Genomic DNA, 27,200 nt, shown 5'->3' with positions numbered 1-27,200 from the left:
AGTGAAATAAATTGCAAGAGATCAAAGGATCTGCCCTTGATAATAAAGCGATACAAGAGAACTTGGAATGTGGCATTCTTGACAACAGTCCTTTTCGGATTAAAACAATTTTATTGGTAACATATGGTAATAAATCTATTTCTTACATCTTTAATAACTTCTTTTATCTACCCCATATATTACTTTCTACCCTCCCCTCCCCCCTTTACTTGACCCCCGCCGGTGTTATTTACTTAAAATGCAAATATTTAAAGGTACCCTTAACTATTAAAACAAAAATTTATATTCTTCTTCTTTTTAAAACTTAATCATTATCAAAAATTGTCCAATGTCCTTTTATTTTCCACTCTTTTTCTACATATCTTCTAAACTTTTTCCACTCCATCTTGAAAACTTCTAAATCATAGTCTCTTAATGTTCTTGTTAATTTGTCCATTTCATAATTTTTGTAATACAATCCCATTTCTCCGGTATTTTTTCTTGCTTCCACAACTGCGCAGATAATGTTCTAGCAGCTGAAAGCAAGTACCAAATTACAGTTTACAGAAACTTCTTTTAGAAATGTTTCCATTTGTAATCCCAACAGAAAAGTCTCTGCAACTTTCTTGAATTCATATCCCAGGATCTTAGAAATTTCTTGCTGAATCATCTGCCAATACTTTTTTGCTCTTCCACAAGTCCACCACATAAAGAACCTTCATGTTTCTTACATTTCCAACATCTGTCTGGCATCTTATTGTTCATCTTTGCCAATTTTTTAGGAGTCATATACCATCTATACATCATTTTTAAAACAGTTCTCTTTAATACTATGACACGTCGAAAGCTTCATAGAATTCTTCCACAAGTATTCCCAAGTTTCCATCTGTATTTCTTTATTTACATTAATTGCCCATTTTAATCATTTGAGATTTCACGACTTCATCCTCCGTAGACCATTTTAAAAGTAGTTTATATATTTTTGAAATTAATTTTTCATTGTCTCCAAGCAGAACTTTTTCCATTTCTGACAACAGTCCTTTTCATAAGGAGGACAGGCAAGGGTCTTGGTCAGAAATGTTTAGTCAACACTAGATTTTGCACTTAGAACGCTGGAATTGTTTTGTGACTGTAAAGTACGATACATGGTGGTGGAAAGTGCTGTCAAGGCAACGCTGAATTAACAGTGACCCTGTAGGATTTTCAAGGCAAGAGATGTTCAGAGGTTGTTTGCCATTGCCTGCCTCTGTGGAGCAACCCTGGACTGTCTTGGTGGTCTTCCAGCCAAATACTATCCACGACTAACCCTACTTAGCCATCCAGATCAGGGTAAGGTACCATAAGTAGAGGTGGAATTCTAGCAGGAGCTCCTTTGCATATTTGCATACAGGGCTCTTAGTATAATAATAATAATAAGAAGATATTGGATTTATATCCCGCCCTCCACTCCGAAGAGTCTCAGAGCGGCTCACAATCTCCTTTACCTTCCTCCCCCACAACAGACACCCTGTGAGGTAGATGAAGATATTGGATTTATATCCCGCCCTCCACTCCGAAGAGTCTCAGAGCGGTTCACAATCTCCTTTCCCTTCCTCCCCCACAACAGACACCCTGTGAGGTGGGTGGGGCTGGAGAGGGCTCTCACAGCAGCTGCCCTTTCAAGGACAACTTCTGCCAGAGCTATGGCTGACCCAAGGCTATGCTAGCAGGTGCAAGTGGAGGAGTGGGGAATCAAACCCGGTTCTCCCAGATAAGAGTCCGCACACTTAACCACGACACCAAACTGGGCCTACTGTATAGGGCCTACTGTAATCTCTTGGAGGATTGGCTACATCAGGGGTGTGTGGCCTAATAGGCAAAGGGGCTCCTGCTAGAATCCCACCCCTGGCCATAAGTATATATATATACTTACTCATTCTTATTGCACCTTGTCCTTCTCATGGAAGAGTGTTTAAACTAGAACCCTTCTCTATGATCACTTAGTCCTCTGTAGAAGGAGCTTGATTTTTTTGTTGTTGCATGCAAGTTATATATGCTTCCAACCTACTGTCTTAAGGGCTGTAGCCCTGGCAACTGGCAGCCACCTCAGAAGAAAAATGTGCAGATGGATATGTGTTTTGAGTACTTCTTGTAAAGGTTAAAGAACGTCCTTGGCTGCCTTTGCCCTTTAGTAGGATAGCTACACCAGACCTCTTCTTTCATTGTGGTTTCCAGTAGTGTTCCTGTGGTTGCTACATTTATTTAGTCGCTACGTGAGCACATCTTACATGTTTGTTTTAAAGTGGTTGATAATGTGAGTCCATCAAATCAAACCAACCATTACCATGGAAGCAAAATTCAAAACCTTCAGGGAAACAGACGACTGAGAACGCTAAAAAGTAGCAACTAGTATGAGAGCCACTGATTGTTAGATTGCCGTGTGATAGAAAGAAGAAAAGCAAAGGGGGAATGAAAGACGCGTAGTCTTCAGTCAAAAGCCTGCTGAGACTTAGCCAGGAACTGAATGATGTTCAAGGAAGAGGGGAAGGGCACTTTCAAGCTGGGGAGGGAAACCAGGGAACAGGCTCTGTACTTTGTGACCACCTGCCTTGCTTCTAAAGGTGGGAAGTGCAAAGAAAGGCCCGTGATGCCGAACTCAGTTGGTCAGTTGGTCTTTCGTACTGATCCTGTCGTACTAACTTGAAGGGACAAGGAGTCACCTGTTCTCACTATTCATTTCTTAGGCCTCAGGAAAGGAGGTCGGGCTATGAGCCACAGTTTCACCCTGGCCCATCACAAGCCGATCATGACTCCCTGGAGTCAAAGAGGCCGCGTCTGGACCAAATTTCCGATGCCTCCTTCCAGCGGGTCAGTGCTTCCACGGTCCTGCCCTTGGTCCACCCATTGCAAGAGGGGTTACGATCAGCAGACATAAAGAAGGTAAAAGCCAACTCCTGGCCTAATTGGTTGTTCATTTGTTTTGTTTTTTTAAACAAAATGAGTGTTGGCTTGCAGTTTAAAGTGCGTCTCTGCACCATACTGAGGACATGGGTGGGCAGGGAATCAAACTTCAGTGCATCTGCTTGTGGTGCATCTGCTCATGTGCCCTTGAAACCTCCACACCACTGGAGTGAATCAGGGTGTCTGTGCAAACATGCCCAGATAAAGCTGGGAAAGAGGGATGTAGGTCATTGATGAAGGATGTGTTTTGCAAGTGCGAGTTACCCTTAGATGGAACTGTTCTGTCCAGGAACTCTGCCAGCGGTTGATAGGGTCCAAAGTTCAGGTTCAGGTCCAGTCAGTCAGTGCCTTACTTTTAACAGAGGTCATATTTTGAATTGAGTGACGACTGAAAGTCCTGCAGTGTTGACTTGTATCCAGTGACTTGCTGCCCAATGAGTGATGTAGGCAGAGGCCTTTTGATTCTGGAATCAACAGCAACAGAGACTTGGGCAAAGCTCATTAAGTCTGTGTTCCCTGGACTATTGCCTTTCTAGCTAATGGGAATGAAGTACATTGCAGAAACGCCATGGCTGTTCTTGGTGGGGTGGAATCCTTTGCATCTGTGGTCCCATGCTGAGGATGTGAGATCCAGGATCAGATAGGATGTTCCTGGGGATAAAATTGGGGCTCCCAGATCTCCCGCTGTCTATCCCTAAGATCTCAAGGGCCCGTACTTGAGGCTGCAGGTTGAGAAGTTGGCAGATCTGGGTGCAGTGTTGAATGCCGTTCACCAGTTACGAGTTCGTCATGTGGCATTAGGCAAGTCCAGTCCCTTGGCCTCAGTTCCCCACTTGTAAGGGGAGAAATTTGACAGCACTCTTAGCAACCCTTTGACTAGGGCAAAAAGAGCCTGAAGACAGTTTGCCAGTTAAGCATGGCAAAGGTTGCTCCATGCAGCCTGAGTACCTTTAGCAAGGAGTTTTATGGCATGTTTAGTTTGGAATTTCTTTCTCCCCCCTTCCATGATACCAGGAGCCAGCTTTTGGAGGAAAGCATGAAGGGCCACCGTCACCGATGTCAAGTCAGTCGTGCGGAGAAGACCAGAACGCTTCTCCCTCCAAGCTGTCAAAGGAAGAGCTGATCCAGAGCATGGATCGGGTGGACCGGGAGATTGCCAAAGTGGAACAGCAGATCCTCAAGCTGAAGAAGAAGCAAGTAAGTTGTCATGGATTAGAGGAACGGCAGGGCATGCCTTTCAGTTAGGGTCTGTTGCAGAGAAGGGAGGAGGACTGAATTATCCAGGAGTTGATTTAGCAGCAAATGCCTCTGGGAAGGTCTGCTCGCAGCTGGTGGCCTGAAGCAAAGGAGATGGGCAGAGGTAGAAACTGCAGCCCAAGCAGGGAGGCTAGAGCTTTTTGCATCTTAGGGAGACTGGCTGAAGCAATGGCAGTGGATAGGCCAATGATATGGCTCAAAGTTGGATGCAGAAAGTGATAGCAAGCAGGGGTGTGTTGCTCTTTTCTGGTGTACCTGCTTTGTAGCTCCAAGGCCTCCTCCAGTGCTGACACCATCCAGCCCACAGACATTTGCTCACAGTGTACATATTTTCTGCTGACCACACGGTGTAGGCATTGCATTAGGTCTTGAGTTCAGTAGCAGCATGAGATTGGTTGCCCAGGATCACCTGACTCCTGGGAGGATATTTTTTCTCTCCATGGTATCTAAATCCTGTCTTGAAATACCTCGTGGTTCTTTCCTTTAGTTGACACCTCGGTAGGTCAGGATCTAAGCCTTGCAGTGTCTGTTAGAGTGTGTATAGTCCACGATTGTACTGTCCAGATGTGCAGGTCATTGCAAGTGAGGGTCCAAGAGACTTGGCAGTGGTGGGGAATGCCATTCCCATTCCCCTGCTAAGCTGCCTGCCTGCCTGCCTGCAGAACCACTACAGATGGCCACGTAGCTTATCTAGTGAGGGCTCCAGCTGTTCCCTCCTCCTGCTCACCTGCTTGCTCTCTCACTCACCTGGCTGGGGTGGCAGCTCCTGCTCCACCCATCCTACAGGCAACCCAAAGAGGATCCCACATTACATTGCACAAGTACTAACAACCTTCGACTCTTGGAGGGGGGATTTAACCCTCTGTAGCTGCAGAAGAATACCCCTTCCCTGTTTTTTGGGTCTACTGATCAGCATGGGGTCTAGCCAGTTTGGTGTAGTAGTTAAGTGCGCGGACTCTTATCTGGGAGAACAGGGTTTGATTCCCCACTCCTCCACTTGCAGCTGCTGGAATGGCCTTGGGTCAGCCGTAGCTCTTACAGAGTTGTCCTTGAAAGGGCAGCTTCTATGAGAGCTCTCTCAGCCCCACCTGTCTGTTAGGGAGGAAGGTAAAGGAGATTGTGAGCCGCTCTGAGACTCTGACATTTGGAGTGAAGGGCGGGATATAAATCCAATATCATCTTCTTAGGTTCAGCATGAGGTATAGGATTGAGGGTTCACTGTTCTGTTAAGCGTCTTTCTAAACACTTCTAAACGCAGAACAAAGTTGGAGTCCAGTAGCACCTTTAAGACCAACCAAGTTTTATTCAGAATGTCAGCTTTCGTATGCATGCACACTTCACCAGATGAAGGAATGGTGTACAGTGAACAGAGTTATATACAGCTGGTTGGCAGTGGTTAAGCATGCAAAATGGTACAAAGTTATAATCCATTTTGCATGCTTAGCCACTGCTCACCAGCTATATGCAGCTCTGCTCACTGTACACCGTTCCTTCATCTGGTGAAGTGTGCATGCATACGAAAGCTGGCATTCTGAATAAAACTAGGTTGGTCTTAAAGGTGCTACTGGACTCCCACTTTGTTGTGTTGCTTCAGACCAACACGGCCAGCCACCTGGAATGTCTAAACACACACACTGTTAAGTGTTCTTCTGAAGTCACAGGGAATGAGGTGGCAGAGCCCTTGAGGTGATAGAACGGACCGCGCCACTTCGGACTGCAGGTGTGGGAGCACCTTTTGGAATGCTTCCCGATATGAAATACTCCCTGCCATTAGATAACCAGCATAGCAAGGATAGAGGCCTGGGGTAGGTGGGAGGACAATGCCAGGCTAGCTTCTATTCCTTGCCAGGCTAGCTTCTGTTTGCAAGGAGTGTTTTGCACAAAGGAGTGTTCAAAACCGAGATCCTCCACTTGCAGTCTTGACTGGCGTGGTCCCATCTGCCTTATCAAAGCTCTGCCGCCTCCTTTTCCTACCTGTCTGAAACAGGCTTTAGATTGGGAAACGTCCAATAACCTGTGGGGTGAAGGGGCAGAGTCTCATTTATACTAGTGAAGGGGCAGGTCTCTGCAGCAGTCCTCCCCGACTCTTCTTTCTTAACTGCCAGAAGTTGAATTGATTATGCAAAATCAGCAAATTTGCATGCAGGATGCTTAATACCAATCACAGGATCCAGTTTAGGGGAGTAGAAGTGGTTCTCTTCTTAAAGCAGAATTGTTGCATATTTCTAGGCTCCACAGAAATGCGTTCCTGTTTGTGAATGGCACAGCTGGGCGCTCTTAAATCTCGCTTGTTCATACCTTGCAAATCGCAGTGTTGTAGCAAACTGTTGATCTAGATGCTGGCTTTATCTCTGGTGACTCATTACCAGCGAGAGTAACACAGTATGGATGGCTGATTTCCCCCCCCCCTCTCCTTTTCTCCCCTCCTCTTTGTCTCCTAGCAACAACTTGAAGAAGAAGCTGCTAAACCCCCAGAGCCAGAGAGGCCAGTCTCTCCTCCTCCTGTGGAACAGAAACATCGCAGTATCGTCCAGATTATTTATGATGAGAATCGGGTAAAGCTTGATTTTTTTTTTAAAAAAAAAAACCTTGTTATTTTAATGTAGTGCATATGTTGGCCCTTTGTCCTGCTCTGCGCCTGCAAGAGAACATGCGTCATCTTGGGGCAAGCCAGGTAGATTCAGAGCCAAGTGTACTCCTTCACCTGCCCGCCCAGCAGAGGGGAGTATCACCATGGCTTGGCCTTCAGTTCAGGTTGGCCAGAGACCAGAGGGGTGTGCCTTGTTCACCCTTCCTTGCCTCTCTCAGCAGGAGTTGTTGGTATTTTTTTTTTTTTTGCTTTATGGCATCTTCCCTTGGTAAACTCACTTTCGGCTTTCAACAGACAGTGCCCCGGATGGTGCCAGGCTCCGGGTGGCAGCTAGTTGGGGATGGCTGAGGCTTCAGTCTCCATCCAAAAAAAAAATAGCCTGCTGCCAAGGGAGAGCCAGTTTGGTATAGTAGTGAAGTGTGCAGAGTCTTATCCGGGAGAACCAGATTTGATTCCCCACTCCTCCACTTGCGCCTGCTGGAATGGCCTTGGGTCAGCCATGACTCTGGCAGAGGTGGTCCTTGAAAGGGCATCTTCTGTGAGAGCTCTCTCAGCCCCACCCACATCACAGGGTGTCTGTTGTAGAGGAGGAAGATACAGGAGATTGTGAGCCTCTCTGAGACTCTGAAATCTGGAGTGGAGGGCGGGATATAAATCTAATGTCATTGTCTTCTTCTTCCTCTTCTTCTTCTTCTTCTTCTTCCTCTTCCTCTTCCTCCTCTTCCTCTTCTTCTTCTTTCTCCTCTTCCTCCTCCTCTTCTTCTTGCCACATACGTGGCTTATTTGCACCCCTCATTTATTTCTGGGTTGCCACTTGCATTGAGGAGCAGAGGCATTCTCCAGGGCTCTCGCTGACCACTGGTGGGTTGATGTGGGAGGTGTCTGCCTCGCCTGGTGACGGTTTGATGCTGCGCCGTGAAGGCGTCGCGCGTGGTGGGATGGCTCGTGTTCCCTGGTCTCTTCTCGCTCTACCGAGGCGCCTCTGCGTTCTGCAGAAGTTTGCGTCGGCTGCTGAACTCAGCTTCTTCATATCTTGGCTTTCGTTTTGAGATGGGCGAGTTTCCACCCCCTGTTGCCTTGAAGGAAGGCGCTGAGAGCACTTGGCCAGTGGCTGGGGAAATCTTGGGAGCTGGCAAGCCCTTGTGGTCAGCGACATGTCACTTTGTCCCTTTCTTGCAAGATAAGCTTATATTTAGAATTTATACAGAACTCTGAATGTCTTTTTTTCCATGAGTCCATTGCTTTCAGCTTGCTTGGGGTGCGTCATAATTGCTTCCCATTGATCCAGCTGGAAAGAGCGCTGCTTCTGTTCTTGGAGGCTGTTCATGTGTTGCAAAGGATTGCCATCTGGGGATCCGCAGAGAAGGCTAGAGGGAAAAAAAATGCCTGCGACTCTTTCACAAGGCAGCCTTGTTCCGTGCAACGGCTTTATTGCCCATGTGCATCTTTTATTTTAAAATAAGGCTGTTTACGAGACTTCCTTTGCTTGTTTGTTTTGAGCTTGCAGCGTAAGAACTGATGAGCAGCGAAATCTTTTCAACTGATGGTGGGGGAGACAGGCCTCTCTGACTTTGTGGGGTTTAGCAGCTGCTTCTCGGAGGTGTTAAGAGAAGCTCCCCTTCCTATTGGAGGGGGGAAAATGAGTTGCAGGGATCCACATGGCTCAGCTTGCTAACCTCCCGTGTGGCTTTGGTTCTCTGAAGCCCAGTTGCTTTGCGGAACTCTGGAATCCTCAGCCTGGCTGCTGAGTAAATGCAGGAGTTGTCCCAGATTCCCTTGCTTTTTTTCTATCAGTCTGTTTCATTTGATACTTTGAGATTAGGTCCAGTGAGGTCAAACTAGGGAAGGGCAGTTCCAGGAGAACGACTCAGAGCAGCTAGAGGTGAATCTGTTGAAGGGCACAGGAGCTTAGGAGCTGCTGAAGCTCAGACCACACCCCCCCCAAGGCTGCTTGGCGTGTATTTTTTGTAGACTGTCTAAAGTTTAAGACTCCAGCAGCACAATTAAGACTGACAAAATGTGTGGCCGAGTATGAGCTTTTGTGAGTCACTTCAGATACAGCTGAAGAAGTGAGCAGTGGCTCACGAAAGCTCATATACCCTGCCACAAATTATCTTAGTCTTTCAAGTGCTACTGGAGCTCTTTTCTGCTGGTAAAGGTCATTTCCAACTCTGGGGTGACGTTGCATCACATTGTTTTCACAGCAGACTTTTTACGGGGTGGTTTGCCATTGCCTTCCCCAGTCATCTACACTTTCACCCCAGCAAACTCGGAAGGATGGAAGGCTGAGTCAACCTTGAGCCGGCTACCTGAAACCAGCTTCCGCTGGGATCGAACTCAGATCGTGAGCAGAGCTTGGACTGCAGTACTGCAGCTTTACCGCTCTGCTCCATGGGGCTCCTGCTGCCACAGACAAACACAGCTACCCATCTTGATCTGTCTTAAGTTTAATGTTGGAGTCCAGTGGCACCTTTAAGATCAACCAAGTTTTGTTCTGGGTACAAGCTTTCATGTACACGCACACATCTTCAGGAGTGTTAACAGAGTTTAGGGGTATTAACTGAGTTTTGTCACTCTGCTGTTTCATCTCAAACATTCTTATCTGAAGAACTGCGCATGCACACAAAAGCTTATATCCAGAATTAAACTATGTTGGTTTAAAGGTGCCACCGGACTTGAACTTTGTTCTGCTGCTTCCCACCAGCACGGCTTCCCATCTTGATGTGTCTTAAGTTAGTTTATTTATTTATTTATTTATTTTATTTGAGATTTATATCCCGCCCTTCCCACGAATGGCTCAGGGCGGCTTCCAACAATTAATCAAACTTAAAAGTAAACAATTTCAAATATAAAACAGTTAAATAATTTAAGCAGTTAACATTAAAACAGAGTAATTCAGTTTCCTATGAACAGATGGCTGGCCAGTTTCCTCAAGTTGTTATCCTAGCTAGATGTAGGCTAGGTATAGGCTAGCCGGAAGAGGGTCGTCTTACAGGCCCTGCGGAACTGCGCCAAGTCCCGCAGGGCCCTCACCTCTTCCGGCAGCTGATTCCACCATACGGGGGCCATAACGGAGAAAGCCCTTTCCCTGGTGGCTTTCAGACGGGCTTCTTTTGGCCCGGGGATAGTGAGGAGATTTTGTGTTCCTGACCTCAGTGCTCTCTGGGGAACATGTGGGGGAGAGACGGTCCTTCAGGTAGGCAGGTCCCAGGCCATATAGGGCTTTAAAGGTAATAACCAGCACCTTGTACCGGACTCGGTATATCACTGGAAGCCAGTGCAGAGTCCGGAGACCCGGCTGGATGTTTAAGATTGCAAGGAAGAGGAAGTGTTTAAAATGTCCAAACCCAAGGGTGTCCCAACGTCTTGTTTCCAAGTAACTGACTGGACATTTGCTGGAAACCTACAAGTAGGGTGTTGTTGGCCGTCCAGCACCGAGGTGAACTGCCTCTGAACGTGCAGGATCCATTTAGTACTCACTGCAAGTAACTGTTGGTTGACCTCTCTTCCCTCGTGAACCTGTCTGCTCCCTCTACAAACCGGCTTTCTTTTTTTTTATAATTTAAATTTTATTGAAAAAAAGGAATTTTTTACAAATAACATTCCCTATCATAGGGAATCACAACAAAAACTTTGTATGAACAGTCACATCAGATATTTCTAGTTAGCATTTGGATACAAATACAACAAATGCTGTATAAATGCCAGTAAGTCATTAGGCCGAGGGTTACAGACAGTCAAAGGTTAATAAATCATAAAGTTCAAATATTTAGCCGGTAGTTTCCCAAATATGGTATCAGCACTATTCACGTACTCAAGGAAGTCAAACCATTTTTGTAAGAACCAGTCACCCGCCCTTACATTGTCTAGCAATATTATAGTTGTTGTCAACTTGTCATGGATTAGTACATCCCACACCTTGTTACACCAATTCTGGAGTGGGGGGCAATTAGGTTGTTTCCAATAAGTGGCTATAGTTATCTTACCAGCAAGTAAAAGTAATGCGACTAGTTCCTGCTTTAAGGTAGAAAGCTCCTGGTCAGGCCATAGATTTAATAGAACCACTGCGGGCGTAAATGGAATACTAACCCCTATTATTTTCGATATTATTTCCAGGATAGATTTCCAGAATTTATTTACCATCGGACATTCCCACCAACAGTGGACGAATGTACCCAGTTGACCGCAACCTTTCCAACATAATGGATCAGCCTTTGCCTTGCCCTTAAAAAGTCTATGGGGAGTCGCATACCATCTTGCGAATATTTTATAATTTACAAACCGGCTTTCATTGCATCCACGGGCAGCAAGTTCTGTACATCAGGGGTTTATCTTTGCCGAATGCATTTCTCTTTAGTCTGTTCTGAAAATACCGCTAATCGGTTTCCGTGGGGTAGCCCTGAATTATAGTAAGAGAAGAAGAATAGAATTGCAGATTTATCCCCCGCCCTTCTCTCTGAATCAGAGACTCAGAGCGGCTTACAATCTTCTATATCTTCTCCCCCCCACAACAGACACCCTGTGAGGTGGGTGGGGCTGAGAGGGCTCTCACAGCAGCTGCCCTTTCAAGGACAACCTCTGCGATAGCTGTGGCTGACCCAAGGCCATTCCAGCAGGTGCGAGTGGAGGAGTGGGGAATCAAACCCGGTTCTCCCAGATAAGAGAGCTATGGCTGACCCAAGGCCATTCCAGCAGGTGCAAGTGGAGGAGTGGGGAATCAAACCCGGTTCTCTCTGATAACAGTCCATGCACTTAACCACTACACCAAACTGGCTACTCCAAACTGGAGGGGGAGATAAACTTCTACACCAAACTGGAGGGGGATAGAAACTTCTTTACTGCCAGTTCAGAATCTATTGGTATATAGGATTTAGAGGGTTTGCTTTGCATTTACTTATACTGAATGTCTTCGGCTGGTGTTGCCTGTGCACTGGTTTGGTGAGGCCCCTGGGAGCTGTTGGTCTGCTTAAAGTTTCATTATCCTGAGTGGTTTGCTTTTGTCCTCAAACTTGGCTGCCTTGTTGCTCATCAGGGCCTTGTGCCATAAGGTGCATGGGACAGGGATCTGGTTCTCCTTTATAGCCTTAGTTAAGAGTCCAGTAGCACCTTTAAGACCAATCAAATTTTATTCAGAATGTAAGCTTTAGTACGCGTGCACACTTAATCAAACGAAGAAATGGTGTACAGTGAGCAGAGTTACATATAGCTGGGGGGCAGTGATTAAGCGTGCAAAATGGTACAAAGTTATAAACCAATGGCAATCACAGTGAAATTAACAAATTGAAAGGACATTTGGTCTGGGTAGCATCTGCATAGGAAAAGAGGCAGTTAATATGTCGGAATTGAAGAAGTTGCTACAGGGCAATAAAAGCAGTTTGTTAATTGCTCTCTGGTTCTTAAAGGCAGGGGTTAAACTGAGAACTATTTTCTCAGAAGTGTTCTTGTTACCTAATTCATTTTTTAACATGTAGCGTGCATTATAAACATTTCCGTTTGCGAATACAAAAAAAAGAATATACAGTAGAATATAGTGGAAGATGGGTCAAGTGCATGCAGTGAGACAGTGTTATACCCTGTAACATGCTATGTACATTTATGAAACTTTAAATTAATTAGTGTTGCCTAAATGATTATTATAGTGGGACGTGATAGATGGGGTTGGATTAGATCAGCAGTGGAGAGGTATGTGAGTGAGAAGAATGTAAGTGAAAGACCCAGAAGAAGAAGTTTGGCAGGCTGGGTGAGGTTGTGTTAGGGGTATTGACTGAGTTTTGCTGCCCTGCTATCTAAAACATTCTTATTGTGGTTTTCCATTTCGCTCTCGTACATGTCTAACCCCAAATCCTTGTTTTCATATCAGTGTCTGTTTCCTTTGTGTCAGTTGTTTTCCTTCAGCAATAAAATTTATCTATTCTTATCCTGCCTACATAGTTGCACCCCTCCCCCTTGTGTATAATTGTTGCTTAAGTGGTATAAAATGAACCCATGTATCAAGAACACCAGCAATTAAAATGGGCAAAACAGAAAGACTTGCAAAACAGAAAAGATCTAGTATGTGTGTTCCTTTATTTAGATAGAGAGGTCCAGGGCAGACACTGAGGGTTCAGTTCTTCTGGCCTGCAGAAGCATGACACAGAAAGAGACCCATGGGTGCTTGGAGATTCTTAGTTAAACTATGAAGGTCATTGGCTGGAAATGTTCAAGTTGCTAAGGCAACTGAAGCTTCTGCACCAGGCTGTGTTGTTGGCAGAAGGTGTAGAAGTGTTTGTTCTCACCAGGGAGCTGCCCTATCTGATCCTGGGCAGCAGGACATATTTTCTGCCAGGCATCATGGCCTGAGAGCCAATTTGGTGTAGTGGTTAAGTGTGCGGACTCTTATCTGGGAGAACCGGGTTTGATTCCCCACTCCTCCACTTGCACCTGCTGGGATGGCCTTGGGTCAGCCATGGCTCTGGCAGAGGTTGTCTTTGAAAGGGCAGGTGCTGTGAGAGTGCTCTCAGCTCCACCTACCTCACAGGTTGTCTGTTGTGGGGGAGGAAGATAAAGGAGATCGTGAGCTGCTCGGAGACTCTGAGATTCGGAGTGGAGGGCAGGATATAAATCCAGTATCATCATCTTCTTCCTCTTCTTTGTCTTCTTATTATTATTCGTGCTTGGCTTATGCTGTGCAGATCTGAAGTTCTAGCTAAATTCTGCTTTTGCTAGTCCTGGAGGGGAGGAGACAGGGACCAAAAGCACTCATTTTGTAGCCCTGAACAGGAAACATATCTGTATGCAACTCTGAAATACCTGTATGCAGTTGAAGGAATGATGGTTGTGTGCACATGGGAGATGGCAGGAACACCACATTCGTTCCCCTTCCTGCTCTGCATGCGTCAGCCGTGCACACTGATACACTGCATGTGCACATGTGCAGTTCCTGAGATTTCAGCAGGCATTTTGCATTCAGCTTCAGAACTAGAAACTTTCTCCTGTCTTTAAAAACAAACAAAAAAGATTCTCCAGAAGCTGTGTTATGTTCCCAGTGTTAATCTTTGTGCTTGTGCCATGTAGTCATGGCACCATGGAATGCACACAGAGGTCAGGTTGTGACCCACGTGTGCATTTGCACTTTGGCAGTTTGTGCAAGAGAGCCATTGCCTTGCAGCGCGGTCAAAGAAGGAGGTGAGGTCAGTTTGGATAACTTTGGAGTTGAAAGTTCAGCTGTTTTTGGAGGAGAATTTTGGCCAGAGGAAGAAAGCTTAAAGTTCAGCCTCCAGGGCAGTTTGGAAACCAAATAAACCACGGTGTCCACCTCAATATGCAAAACCCACAGTATTTTTTTTAAAAAGCAGCATTTAAAAAAAAAAACTTATTTTTTCCTTCTCTTAATGCTCACTATAGAGATGTTAAAACACGGGGCAATGGAAACGTTTGGTGGGGGAATAGAATTCTTCCCCCCCCCCCCCTTCTACTCCTTAGCTTGAAATCAGAACCATTAGAACGGTTCCTCAGTGGAACAGGCTTCCTCGGGAAGTGGTGGGCTCTCCTTCCTTGGAGGTTTTTAAACAGGCTAGATGGCCTTCTGACAGCAATGAAGATCCTGTGAATTTAGGGGGAGGTATTTTGAATTTCCTGCATTGCGCAGGGGGTTGGACTAGATGACCCTGGAGGTCCCTTCCAACTCTACGATTGTATGAAATGGAAGGAGAAATGGAAAAATGAATGAAATATTCCCCAAATCCCTGCTTTAAAATAATATAGCTGCGTATCTCTTGCAACAGGGTGCCTCCCAATTATGCAGTGGCCTCATAAAAAATGAACAAAAGGGGGGGGGGATTTCCATCCAGGCCAAAACAAGGTAATCAAAAGAGGTTGAAAAAAAAGAAGAAAAGCTTTGTAGGTAGAAGCATCAAGGAGGTCAGTTTCAGAAGAGCTGCAGTTATATAGAATCACAAAATCTTGCATTGTAGTTATTAAAAACTGTGCATAAAAATCCATCCTCTTTAGTGTATATATTCCTTCCGCTAGCATAACCCTCCACCCTTTTGGGGGGAGGAGAATACCACGCACATGGGGTAAGAAATCCTTTGGCATTTTTAATTGACCTTTTACTTTTTAGAAATTGATAGTATATTTCTCTAGGTATTCTGGAAGTGTGACCAAACTTTGGTTCAGGACAGGCTGACTTTTTTGCAGCACATATTTAGAACTCGCTGCTCTAGGACATGGAGATGGCCTTAAAAAGGGGATTTTATCAAATTCACGGGAAAGTCCATCAGTGGCTGCTTTATTTGAAGAAGACAGAAGAAGACATTGGATTTATATTCCGCCCTGCACTCAAGAGTCTCAGAGCGGCTCACAATCTCCTTTATCTCCCTCCCCCACAACAGACACCCTGTGAGGTGCGTGGGACTGAGGGGGCTCTCCCAGAAGCTGCTCTTTCAACCTTTTGCCAGAGCTATGGCTGACCGAAGGCCATTCCAGCAGCTGCAAGTGGAGGAGTGGGGAATCAAACCCGGTTCTTCCAGATAAGAGAGCTATGGCTGACCCAAGGCCATTCCAGCAGCTGCAAGTGGAGGAGTGGGGAATCAAACCCGGTTCTTCCAGATAAGAGTCCGCACACTTAGCCACTACACCAAACTGGCTCTCTCATTTGGTGGATTTGTATGGCCCCTGCTTTGAGACCTGAACAAGGCATCTAAAAGTAATAGCACAACAACTTAAAAATCCACCTACATACCAGGATCAGAAAAAAAAAGCACAACAGGGGGGCGGAGCGTCGCTGGTAGATGGCGGACGCGTTTTGAAGGAGCTCCTGATCTACCCCCTTTATGTCGGCTATTTAACAACTCCAGACTCCGTTGCTGGAAACTCTCCCAATGGGACAGCAAACAAGAAGCAAGAAGAAATCAACTTCAAAAGGTGGAAAGTCAGTAGCTGAATTTTTTAAGGTGGACAGAGTGGAAAAGGTCAGTCAACTCCCTACTAGACCGAGCGCGGTCATGGCCGCTAGCAATCCTCCCTCCCCGGGTCCGGTGTCTGAGGACGAGGAAGCGCCCCTATGTAAACGTGATCTAGATGGCTTAAAAGCTGATATACTTCGGTTTTTTACAGAATCTATCGAAACCTTCTTAAAGCCCATCCAATCTAGAGTACAAGAACTCTCTGATGAGCTGTCAGTAACTGCCAAATTGGCAGAACAGTCGGCGGAGGCTGCAATGGGGCTTAAGGAGGACGTTATATCCATGAAAAAATATGAATCATTGCTTGAAAGCAGAATTTTGACACTGGAAAATCGTTACAGAGCGGCAAACCTCAAATTTCGAGGCATAGAGGAGGGGGAGGAAACCTCAGATTTATCAGTATTTATGAATAAGTGGTTGACAAAAGCTTTAAAAATGGAGGAGGGGGCATCGATCGCGATAGCGAAGGCTCAAAGACTTGGAGCACCGGCGACAGCGAGAAGAGGGAGACCACGAGACATTTTAGTGAGTTTTGTGTTCCCCAAAACAAGAGATGAGATTTTACGGGAGGTGAGGCTGAATGGAGCACTCTCCTTTAAGGGCAAAAAAATCCTAGCTCTACTTGATCTACCCCCTGAAGCCTTAATGAAAAGGAGGAAGCTCAAGCTCTTTGTATCGAAACTTCACTCAGCTAACGTGCGCTTTAGATGGAGCCCTTCGTCTGACATCTTGGTTTTTAAAAACGGAGCAATATACAAGGCATGCGATATAGAGACAGGGAAAGTGCTTTTGAATGCTCTAGCCTTAAAGCTGACACCTGCAGAGGAAGAAGATTTATCAAGAGAAGACAGTACCGGTGAAACGACGTTGACTGGAATTTGACTGGTCTTAATTCTACTTCTGGAGACATCCCGCTTTGTTTTTTCGTCTCTGGCGCCACAACCGTTAGCCTCGGAAATTTGAAAGAGCCACGCTGTTAACTTTGCACGAGATCCTTTTTGAAGGCTAATTTCTTTTCTAAGCTGCAGCGCCACCCGGAAAAACTGGTGGCAGGTTTCTGCATTTCAAAGTGCTACATGATCCCTACATCTCTGGAAACCCCGCTGTTTTACAAGACTGAGTGAAGGAAAGGACTAATCTTAATAACTTGTTTGAATACCTGCTTGATTTCCCTCTTTTTATGTGTTTTTTCCTTTCCTTTCTTCCATCTAATGACGCTACGGCTGACAGAGGAACTTTTGGCGGGCTTTTGTCTTTCAAAATGTCTTAAGCTTCCGCACCTTTGGAAGCACCCTGAAGATCTGAATGTCTGTCTTCTCCTGGAAGAATATATTGGATGCTGTTTGTTAATGTTTGCTGTTCCTGATCTAACCTTAATGTTAAAGAAGCCTGGATATGTATTCTTTTTCTGTCGCTATAGGGGGGTGGTGAATGAGCCTTAATTCTGATAGTGTGTACTTAAACAACATTAATTATTGCTCCCCGGGTAAAGCTAAGCAGTTTCACTTTAAGGGAGTACACTGAGTACTTCTCCCTTGTTCTCCTAGTTTAGGCGGTTGGTGAAACCTTTCCCCAGAACTGGGGAAATTGTGTTTGTTTATATTATTAAAAAAAAAAAAACTTGGGTAGTGACCTTTCCAGTTGGTCTGCTACCCGGTTGTCCCTAAATTTAGGGATTGTTGATTTTGAGCCCAAGGAAGGGAGAGAGAGTTAATATTGACACAATCTTTATAAAGTAATATACACTTCTCTCTTTTTGAGTTGGGGGGTGGTCTAGGGTTAGTTAACGCCTTGTTGGTTATTAATCGTTTTTTAAAATTGGACACTTGGTCCCTGGTTAGTTTAGTGTTGTTATATGGCCGATCACATCAAAGTAGCCTCCTGGAATTGTAGGGGGTTTAAAAACCCTATAAAACGCAAACGTATATCTCACTATTTGGAAAAGAAAAAATTAAATATTGTCTGTTTACAGGAAACTCACATCAAGGAAAAACATGTCAACATCCTTAAATCACGGTGGTTTGTCCAATCTTATCAAGCTCCTGGTACTTCCAAGGCAAGAGGGGTAGCTATTTTAATTTCTAAACATACTCCTTTCGTCTGCTCACAAACAAAGCTAGACCCCAAGGGAAGATTTCTATTTATCAAAGGCAAATTAGACGGGGTACCTACAACAATTGCCTCAATCTACGCCCCTAACTCTGGACAGAATGAATTTCTAGAAAGTACGTTCTTAGAGCTGCGAAACTTTCAAGAGGGCAATGTATTAATTGGCGGTGACCTTAATCTGGTGATAGATCCTTTTTTAGATAAATCAAACCATCATAGATCTGTCAAGGGTCAGACCCCTCCCTCTTCAGCCCTGGGCATGATTCTTAACAAATTTCAGCTAATTGACACATGGCGTAACCTACACCCTAATGTTAGAGATTATTCTTTTTTCTCCCCAGTGCATAACTCCTATTCGAGAATTGATTTTATACTTGTCTCACAGTCAATAATCAACTGTATTACAAATGCTGATTTTGACATTAGAAATATTTCGGACCATTCACTGGTTGAATGTGAACTATTAGCCCAGGATTCTGATGGAAAGGGACCTAATTGGTCTCTGAATAAGCTACTATTGTCCAGTGAAGAGATTCGTCTGAAGATAGAAAAGCAAATTCAGACGTATTTTGATCTTAACACCAATTGTGGGGTTCCTCAAACGATTGTATGGGACGCTTTTAAAGCGGTTATGAGAGGCAATCTCATATCCATAGCCTCGGCTTGTAACAAAGCTCGTAGAAAAACCACTACAGATTTAAACTTACGCATTGCAGAGCTTCAAAATAGACACCAAAAATTTGGGGGGAAGAAAACTTTAAGAAAATTAGACCAAGCTAGAAAGCAGTTAGAACTTCTGGAGTCTTCCTCTATACAGAAGTCATCTATGTATCTTAAGCAAAGGTATTTAACAAAAACGTCCAAATCAATCAGATACCTGAAATTCCGTATTGCTCAAAAAAAATCTTTAACCTCTGTTCATGCTATACGTGACGCAAAGGGAGTCCTTCACTCCTCCTCGAAGGAAATTTTGAGAGTCTTTTTTGAGTACTATACAAAGCTCTATGAATCTGGAAAACCCAATTGTCAGAACATTGATAATTATTTAAGATCTATTAATTTCAACTCCATCCTCTCAACCGAACATGCAGAATTCTTAGATAGACCGTTTAATCTGACTGAGTTAACTGCGGTTCTTTCAAAAATTAAAAACAATAAAGCTACCGGCAGGGATGGTTTCCCATCGGAATTTTATAAATTATTTAAATCTTCGTTACTAAACCCCTTACTAGAGACTTGTAACACAGTCTTGAGGGACGGTCAGCTACCCTCCAGTTGGTTGGAGTCTCGAACAATTCTCATCCCCAAACAAGGCAAAGACAAGCTTAATCCGGCATCTTATCGCCCCATTTCTGTGTTAAACCACGATTTTAAAATTTTTTCGACTCTGTTAGCGGAACGGTTAAAAAAAATTATTACACATTATATTCATCCTGACCAAGCTGGCTTCATGCCTGGCCGTTCCATCACGGACAATATTCGCAAATCCTTAAATTTGATTCATCTGGCAAAGTTGTCCCTGTCCCCCTCTTTGATCCTCTCGCTAGACGCCGAGAAGGCGTTTGATAGGGTGGAGGTTAATTATTTAAAGACGTTACTGCAATTTATGAACTTTGGCCCAGGCTTCTGCAAGGCTATATCCGCAATGTACAGTGCCCCATCGACCCAGATACTCACTAACTCCTTTAGATCCGAGGAATTATACTTATTTAGAGGTACCAGACAGGGCTGTCCCCTGTCCCCGTTATTGTTTGCTCTCTCTGTAGAGCCTTTTGCTTTCCTTACTAGAACCTCCCCAGAAATTACGGGCATTCGAATTGATGAGTCTGAATACAAAATAAGCCTTTTTGCTGATGATATGGTTTTTTATCTAACTAACCCTCTCACATCTTTAAGGCATCTGAAATCCAATTTGGACGAATTTGGCAAACACTCTGGGTTCTCTATAAACCTCGCTAAATCAGAAATCTACCCTATCAACATCTCTGCAAGTCTTCAGACATTGATAAAATCTTCCCAACCTTTCAAATGGGTAACTAAAACGTGGAGGCACCTTGGGATCCAAATCCCATTAAAGTTAGAAGAACTATTTCAAGCCAATTATGGTCCTCTCTCCAGCTCTATGACCGCTACTTTAAGGGAATGGTCTAAATTAAACTTTTCCTTACTAGAAAGAATTGATCTCCTTAAATCTTTTCTTCTTCCGCGTTTGTTGTTTTTATTTCAAAATTTACCAATTCCGATCCCCAAAAAGGAGCTCTCCAAATGGCAGTCGCAGTGGTCGTCCTTTCTTTGGAGCAACCGTAAACCTAGAATAGCCCTTTCGCTATTGGCTAAACCATATAACATGGGAGGTTTGGCAGCTCCATTAGTGGATACGTACTTCTTAGCAGCGCAACTGAGAGTTATTGTTTTATATGCGTCTCCACACTCTAACCCTGCGTGGGTCCAAATTGAAAAGGCGAACTTACCTAGTCTACTTTTACACGAATTCATTTGGTACCCGAGAGCAGACAGAAAGGAGTATGTAATTTCAAACCCATTTCTAAAGTTCACCCTACAACTTTGGGACCAATGGAGGAATGTTATCTCACCAGCATCATCTCCAATTATGGCATTTCTTGGCCAACCTTGGTTTCCCCCAGGTAAAGACAAATCTCTATTTAGAGCCTGGAGGGAAAACAACATTTTTAAATTAACTGATATTTCTATTGGTGGAAAATTGTGTTCTCACTCCCAACTGGAAAATAAGTTTAAGACCTCTATTCCGTGGTTTCAGTACCTACAGGTACATCATGCGTTGCATCAAGTAATTCCCATCGTGATGCATAACAGACCACTAAACCCGGTTGAGAAGTTAATCAATAAAGGTAACACCTCCATAAAAGGAGTTATTTCTATGATGTATACCCTCCTAAACCTAAAAACATGGAAATGCCCATCTAATCATCAAAATAATTGGCAAAAAGACTGTTCAATTTCAATTAATGACGACCAATGGAATCAGCTTTGGCAATCTCCTTTATTTAAATCCAAATCACTTTATTTTCGACTTCAAAATTACAAGATTTTTGCAAGATGGTATGCAACTCCTCTTAGACTCTTTAGAGGTAGGGCGAAGGCTGACCCTTTATGTTGGAAGGGTTGTGGGCTACCGGGTTCATTTATCCACTGTTGGTGGGAATGTCCAAAGATAAATAAATTCTGGAGATCTATCTTGGAAATAATATCAAAAATAGTAGGGGTTAGCATTCCATGTACTCCCGCAGTGGTTCTGTTAAACCTATGGCCTAATCTGGAGCTTTCAACATTAAAAAAGGAACTAGCTGCACTACTTTTGCTTGCTGGTAAAATCACGATTGCTACCTATTGGAAACAACCTAATAGCCCTCCACTCCAGAATTGGTGCAATAAAGTGTGGGATGTCCTGCTTCAGGATAAACTGACTACTACTATTACTTTGCTAGACACTGTTAAGGCGGGAGACTGGTTTTTGCAAAAGTGGTTTAGCTTCCTTGAGCACGTGAATGGATCTGACACTATATTTGGGAAACTGCCGGCAAAATATATGAATTTTATGATCTACTAATATTTGAATGGATGTAACCCAGTAATCTCTGACTCTGACTTATTTATTTCTGTAAACTCTAACTAGTAATATCTGATGTGACGGTATTTGCAAGGTTATGTATTGGTTCCCCTTGTTGGGGAATGTTATTTATTCAAATTTATTTAAATGTTTCAATAAAATTTAAATTTAAAAAAAAAAAAAAGCACAACAAAACTGATATCCCCAATTGAAAAAAAAATTTCCGGATTTAACAGTTGCAAAACCATGAAAGAAAGGCCTTAACAGTATAAACTAATCTTAGGAGTGCCATAAAAACATTAGCGGGTGGGAAATGGGTAATAAAATACTAAAACAGATCTGGCAAAATTTCATTTAAAAGACTAGCGTCTAAAAGCAGGCATAGGTGCCCTGTGAGCCTTTAGGGGGAAGGTTAGTAGCTGAAGTTAGTAGTGGTGCAGAGTGGTAAAGCTGCAGTATTGCAGTCTGAACTCTCTGCTCACGACCTGAGTTCGATCCCAGCGGAAGCTGGTTTCAGGTAGCTGGCTCAGGTTTGACTCAGCCTTCCATCCTTCCGAGGTCAGTCAAATGAGTACCCAGCTTGCTGGGGGGAAAGTGTAGATGACTGGGGAAGGCAATGGCAAACTACCCCGTAAAAAGTCTGCCGTGAAAACGTTGTGAAAGCGACGTCACCCCAGAGTCGGAAACGACTGATGCTTGCACAGGGGACTACCTTTACCTTTTAGTAGCTGTTGGCCCTTGTGGCTAAATGGGGACCTCCATTTTCAGAGGCAGTGTTTCTATGCATACCAATTGCTGGAAGAAAACATCAGAGGGGGCTTTGGTCTCCATGACCCTCCTTGTAGGCTTTCCAGGCAGCAGCCTTGGTTGGTCTACTCTGTAAGCCAAGTGGCTGGAAAAGATGGGCCTTTGGTCTGACCCAGCAGAGCTCTTCAAATGCCGTCTTCACGGTTTTACTGTTGTCCTTCTTCTCAAGATTTCTCATCTGTGTAAGATTCTCCTAAGTGTTTCATGGGCAAAAGTTGTTGATGCCGAGAGTATGTCTTGGGAGGTTGTTTTGTTTTAGTTTTGCCGTCAAGTCACAGCTGACTTCCAATGGCCCTTTAGGATTTTCAAGACAAAAGGCACTCAGAGGTGGTTTGCTATTGCCTGCTTCTGTGTAGCATCTCTGTTATCCCTTGGTGCTATCTCATCCAAATACCGGCCAGGGATGACCCTGCTTATCTTTCAAGATCTGATAAGATTGGGCTAGCCTGGCTATGCCTGTCAGGGTGGAGAGTGTCTAGCCCAAGGGTGGCCAAACTAGCTTAATGTAAGAGCCATATAGAATAAATACAGATGCCTGAGAGCTGCAAGACATGAATGTCAGATGTTTGAGGGCTGCAAGATAGGGAGGGAGGGAGGAAGGAAGGAAAATAGATGGGGAGGGGAGAGGTGGAAAGAAAGCAGCTTTAACTTTAAATGCATTCTCCAAGCTGCTGGCTGGCTTGGCTTGGAGAAGAGATTTAAAGAGACATAATGCCTTCCCCAAGCCAGCTGATGGAGCAGCGGGGGCTTCAAGAGCCACTCAATATGTGTGAAAGAGCCACATGTGGCTCCCGAGCCTCAGTTTGGCCACTTCTGGTCTAGCCTGAGACAAAAGCTTGGCCTAAACCTCAAGGGATTTTCTGACTTGTAGCTTTCCCCTTAAATACCACACTGGAAATGTAATCCTAAAAGGGGGTGGGGGAAGGAAAGGATGGAGCCTCTGAAGAGTTTCTTCTTTCTCTGGCTTAAGTGAATGTTACCTTTTCCTTTGCAGAAAAAAGCTGAGGAAGCTCATCGGATCTTTGAAGGCCTCGGTCCCAAAGTTGAACTGGTAAGCAGCCCTGCGACAGCCTTGGTGCTTTCCCTCTTAACTGGCTCTAGATCTTCCTTCCAAGGGGCAACCCAGAATCTGTGTACTTCTCCTTCCCCCATACGGGCATGGCATTTTTAAGAGAAAAGCTGCAGTGTTTGCAGGTCGACTAGGCTACTTCCCTGCGGGCCTGTTTTTGAACGATTGGAAGCTTTGGCTGGCACACAACATGCAGCTCAGCCTAGTGGCTTGAGTTGGGAAATGTGATCTGAAGTGAGTCTTAGGCCCACTTTACAGATTCCTCGGCTTTTATACTGTTTGGGTTATTGAACTGCAACAAGTTTTACTGTTTGCTAGTTATTTGCTAGCTGCTTTGGGTGTTTGCTTGGAAGGAAAAACGGAATGTCAGTGTTTCTTAATTAGAAATATTGGGAAGTATTCCCGCAAGTGCGGTTGTTATCAGAAGGCCCAAGTGTGAAGCTCTGTCCTGAAGTTAGATCTTGTCATGCTGAAAGCCAGCGTATCTCGTTAGGATCTGCTGCTGTTGCAGACTAGCGCCCCAAGGAGGCCCACTAGACTTCAAACTCAGATATTGGTGCGATGTTGATTTTCCCAACTATTTAGCAATTTGCATTTGGACACTTGGCTCTCTTGCTCCTCTGCTGTGTTTTTATAGCGCTTGTTTTGTTTGGATTCCCTTTCTAGCAGGCTTATTTTAACCTTTGATTTTGTACACGTTATCAGGAATTGTGGCACCAAGTGGTAAAGTGCTTGCTTGGGAGGCCAAAGGACTTTGTGTCAGTCCCTGGCAATGCCAATGAATAGCTGGACTGGGAAGATGGAACTGCCCTAGATGGACCAGTAGTCTGACTTGGGGTGTTCACTGGCAGATCTTGCATTTAGTATGGAGAAAGTCCCAGATAAATATTATTTCTAGAAAGTTTAACGCCGCAGGGGAAACATTTTTTGGGGGAGAAATTACAGTATACAGAAGACTTACTTTCCTATTAAACGTAACTAGCTTTATTGCTTTTAACAGTACAAAATTCATTGTTCGTAACTTAACATATAAAACTATTATATGACATTTAAAATTTTAATTGCTTTACGTCTTCTGCAAGTAAAAGTTGAAAGATACAGAACATGAGAGAGCACCACGAACTGGTGCTCCTTCAGTGCGATCACCTTAATTTATGCCACCTGAAAGGTAGAAAAAAAAAATAAAAGTTGAAAATTGAAAAACAGACTTTTTGGTAACGAAAGCATATTGTTTGCATCCAAACAGTTTCAGTGTCACAGTAGGTAGGACTATTGGCAAACTTGGATATTTTACACTCTGTATCTTTGAACCACTGTACTCCCTAATGTGTTACTAACATTTAACATTAAAGATGAGATTGAGAGGATGTTGTATACGTATATGTACAAATTCTCATCTATTGCTGCAGGTAGTTCCCATGAATATATTTATGCTGTAGCTGCACACTTTGAGTAGAACCTTGTCTCGAAGTATCTCACTCATTCCAGAAGAAGAAGAAATCATAACAGTTTTTCCGTTGTGCCTCCAATTTTCCCTTGGAAAAATTGAGAGACTCCATGGGAGAAAATAAACTTTCCTCCCCCCTGCCTTGGGCCTTCACACATCCCAGGAACAATCTTCAGCTCCTTCTGTTCCAGGATCTCAGGTAGGAAGAGCTGAGAAAGTGCTTTCTCTGCCTGAGATCTTAGAGAGCCACGTCTAGTCAGAGAGGAGACAATACGGGGCTGGAATGGTGAATGACCTGATTTGGTGCAAAGTAGCTTTGGATGTGAATGTGATAAATACAAAGATAACATCTTTCTGTCCCACAGCCACTGTATAATCAGCCATCAGACACGAAGGTGTACCATGAAAACATCAAAACGTAAGTTCTTCACTTTGTGTCATGCTTTCTCCGAGAGCAATCTGGGAGTAAAAATTTCTTGTTTGAGATTCGATGGCCTCTGTGCGCAAACGGTTACGGTTCTGGAAGATGTGTGTGCACAGATAGCTTTTGGCATTTCCTTTCCAAGCTCTCCCCTTGAGTTTTCATGTGATTTCTGTAAACTCTAGAGCCTCTTAAAAAGCTACTGCGGGATCAGTTGCAAGAGCTCAAGGGAAATGGCTCAGGCTGGGTGTGAACTCTTTTCTTAGTCAGCTGTTTTTCAGAGTCTCTAGAGCAGTTCTGGGACTCTACTGAGAGTATTTTAAAAAACGAACAAGATGGGTTTTGTGCCACAAATGTTAAAAAGTCTAGTGACTTACTGTGTTTGCTGTTAAATAACTGAGGTTGCCAATAGCTGTATTGGTCCATAGACAAATTCTAGGAGTGTCACATAATACTTTTTTTTACTAGGGCCAGTCAAAATATAAAATAATAAGCTTTTGAATTCCACAAAGTACTTCTTCAGCCTTGATGCTGAATACAAAATAGGGGGCGATGAGAGACAGGGAGCGATTTCAGGGCTTGGTGAAAAAAACAAGTTGTATGCTGCCTTGAGCTGCCATTGTTGGGAAAGTTGGGATAGAAATATTTTGATCAATGAAGACACCGCAAAGGCCCTAAATGGGGCACAGGATGTGGGACAGACTTACTGGGATTACATGATGCTGAGTGGAAAACCGGTTTCAAATGTACCAAGAGCTACTGGAACAGAGGTGGGAAAGCCACTCCTTTTTTGAGAATATATAAGATGTGTTGTTTTCATGGAGAGCGCTGGTGACGGTGGATGCGTTTCAGCGAATGCTTTAAAGGTTTAAGATCTTGGAAAACATCAGCCACGATTGAAAGACTTGCCCAACTCTTCGCATGCAAAACTCAAACAAGTTTCTCAGAGTGCAGTGTTCCCTGCCTCCTTGTGCCCCGCAACAAACAGCTTTTAAAAGCGTGCGCTGCCCTTCAGAGGTGTGGGAAGAATCGTAGGGCTTGTACTGATGGTAGTACAAAAATGGTATTGGAGACAAGGGAGAATTCAGCTTCTTTTTGTCCCGTAGACAGGACCAGAAAGAAGAGCTTCACGGCTACAGAGAGGGGACAACTGAACAGCGGTTCAGAAACTATCAGCTAAATTGTTCGGCGGTTGGGTTCTAGGCGTGTTTCTTTGTGTAGCACCTGACGGCTTTGACAGATTCATGGGTGCAAGAGGCACTGATTGCCTTTAAAGAGAGAACTCAGCACCATTTGTAGAGGACAAATTTATATAGCCGCGGAACCCCCATATACAGATGCAGTCTATCCCAAGCGCCAGAGGCAAGCAGGGGAAAACCATCTGTGTCTTATTTGTGCATTTCTCAGAGGCCTCAGGCCGGCCACAGTTGGAAACAAAATGCTGGGCTGGCTGAACCCCTGGTCTGATCTTAATACAGCAATTATTGAATTCTTGTGGAATGAGCCTTCTTCCTTGAAGGCCTTAAAGGCCTTGAAGGCAAGGTTGAGGCAGGATGACTTGAGCGAAGGATATCCTGTGTTTGCATCTTGTATTCCTCGTCTGCCCCAGACCCAGGATCGTTCTGTCATGCCTAAAAATGACGAGTCCACTGCATCGACAGGATTTAATTAAGCGGCCTTTGCAGCAATGCAAAATAGTTCTGTGGCGTTTCCCAGTTCCAGCAGCTTGTGGTTAAATATTAACAGTTGATTGGAACATTGGATTTGATCTCTTCCAAATGCCTTTCAGGTGTTCTGTAACCCCTCAGATCTCTGCTGGGGCAGCAAATGCAAGACAAATGCACCCGTTTGGCTCGGGGGCGACCCCTCTCTCACTGGGCTGTGTATCTTTTCCAGAAACCAAGTCATGAGAAAGAAGCTGATTTTGTTTTTTAAGAGGAGGAATCATGCCAGGAAACAAAGGGTAAGGGTTCCTCTTTACGTTTATGTAACTTCTCGGCGACTGTGTGTGTGAGCGCAAAAACTGTCTTGCTTGTAAGCGTTTTGC

The 27,200-nt window shown here is 44.3% G+C and overlaps 1 protein-coding gene across 1 annotated transcript in view; it reads left to right on the top strand.

Moving 5' to 3' along the window:
• Positions 1–27,200, top strand: part of NCOR1 (nuclear receptor corepressor 1) — a 188,040-nt gene that overhangs the window by 30,643 nt on the left and 130,197 nt on the right. The window contains 6 exon segments of the mRNA XM_060259485.1: positions 2,703–2,898; positions 3,934–4,116; positions 6,618–6,731; positions 23,211–23,267; positions 25,098–25,150; positions 27,050–27,116. Of these exon segments, the coding sequence (XP_060115468.1) occupies positions 2,703–2,898; positions 3,934–4,116; positions 6,618–6,731; positions 23,211–23,267; positions 25,098–25,150; positions 27,050–27,116 (670 nt within the window).

This window comes from Heteronotia binoei, chromosome 18, assembly GCF_032191835.1.
Source record: "Heteronotia binoei isolate CCM8104 ecotype False Entrance Well chromosome 18, APGP_CSIRO_Hbin_v1, whole genome shotgun sequence".
Lineage (NCBI taxonomy): Eukaryota > Metazoa > Chordata > Lepidosauria > Squamata > Gekkonidae > Heteronotia > Heteronotia binoei.
The sequence above is the reverse complement of the archived record's forward strand: the minus strand, read 5'-3'. Positions and strand labels throughout refer to the sequence as shown.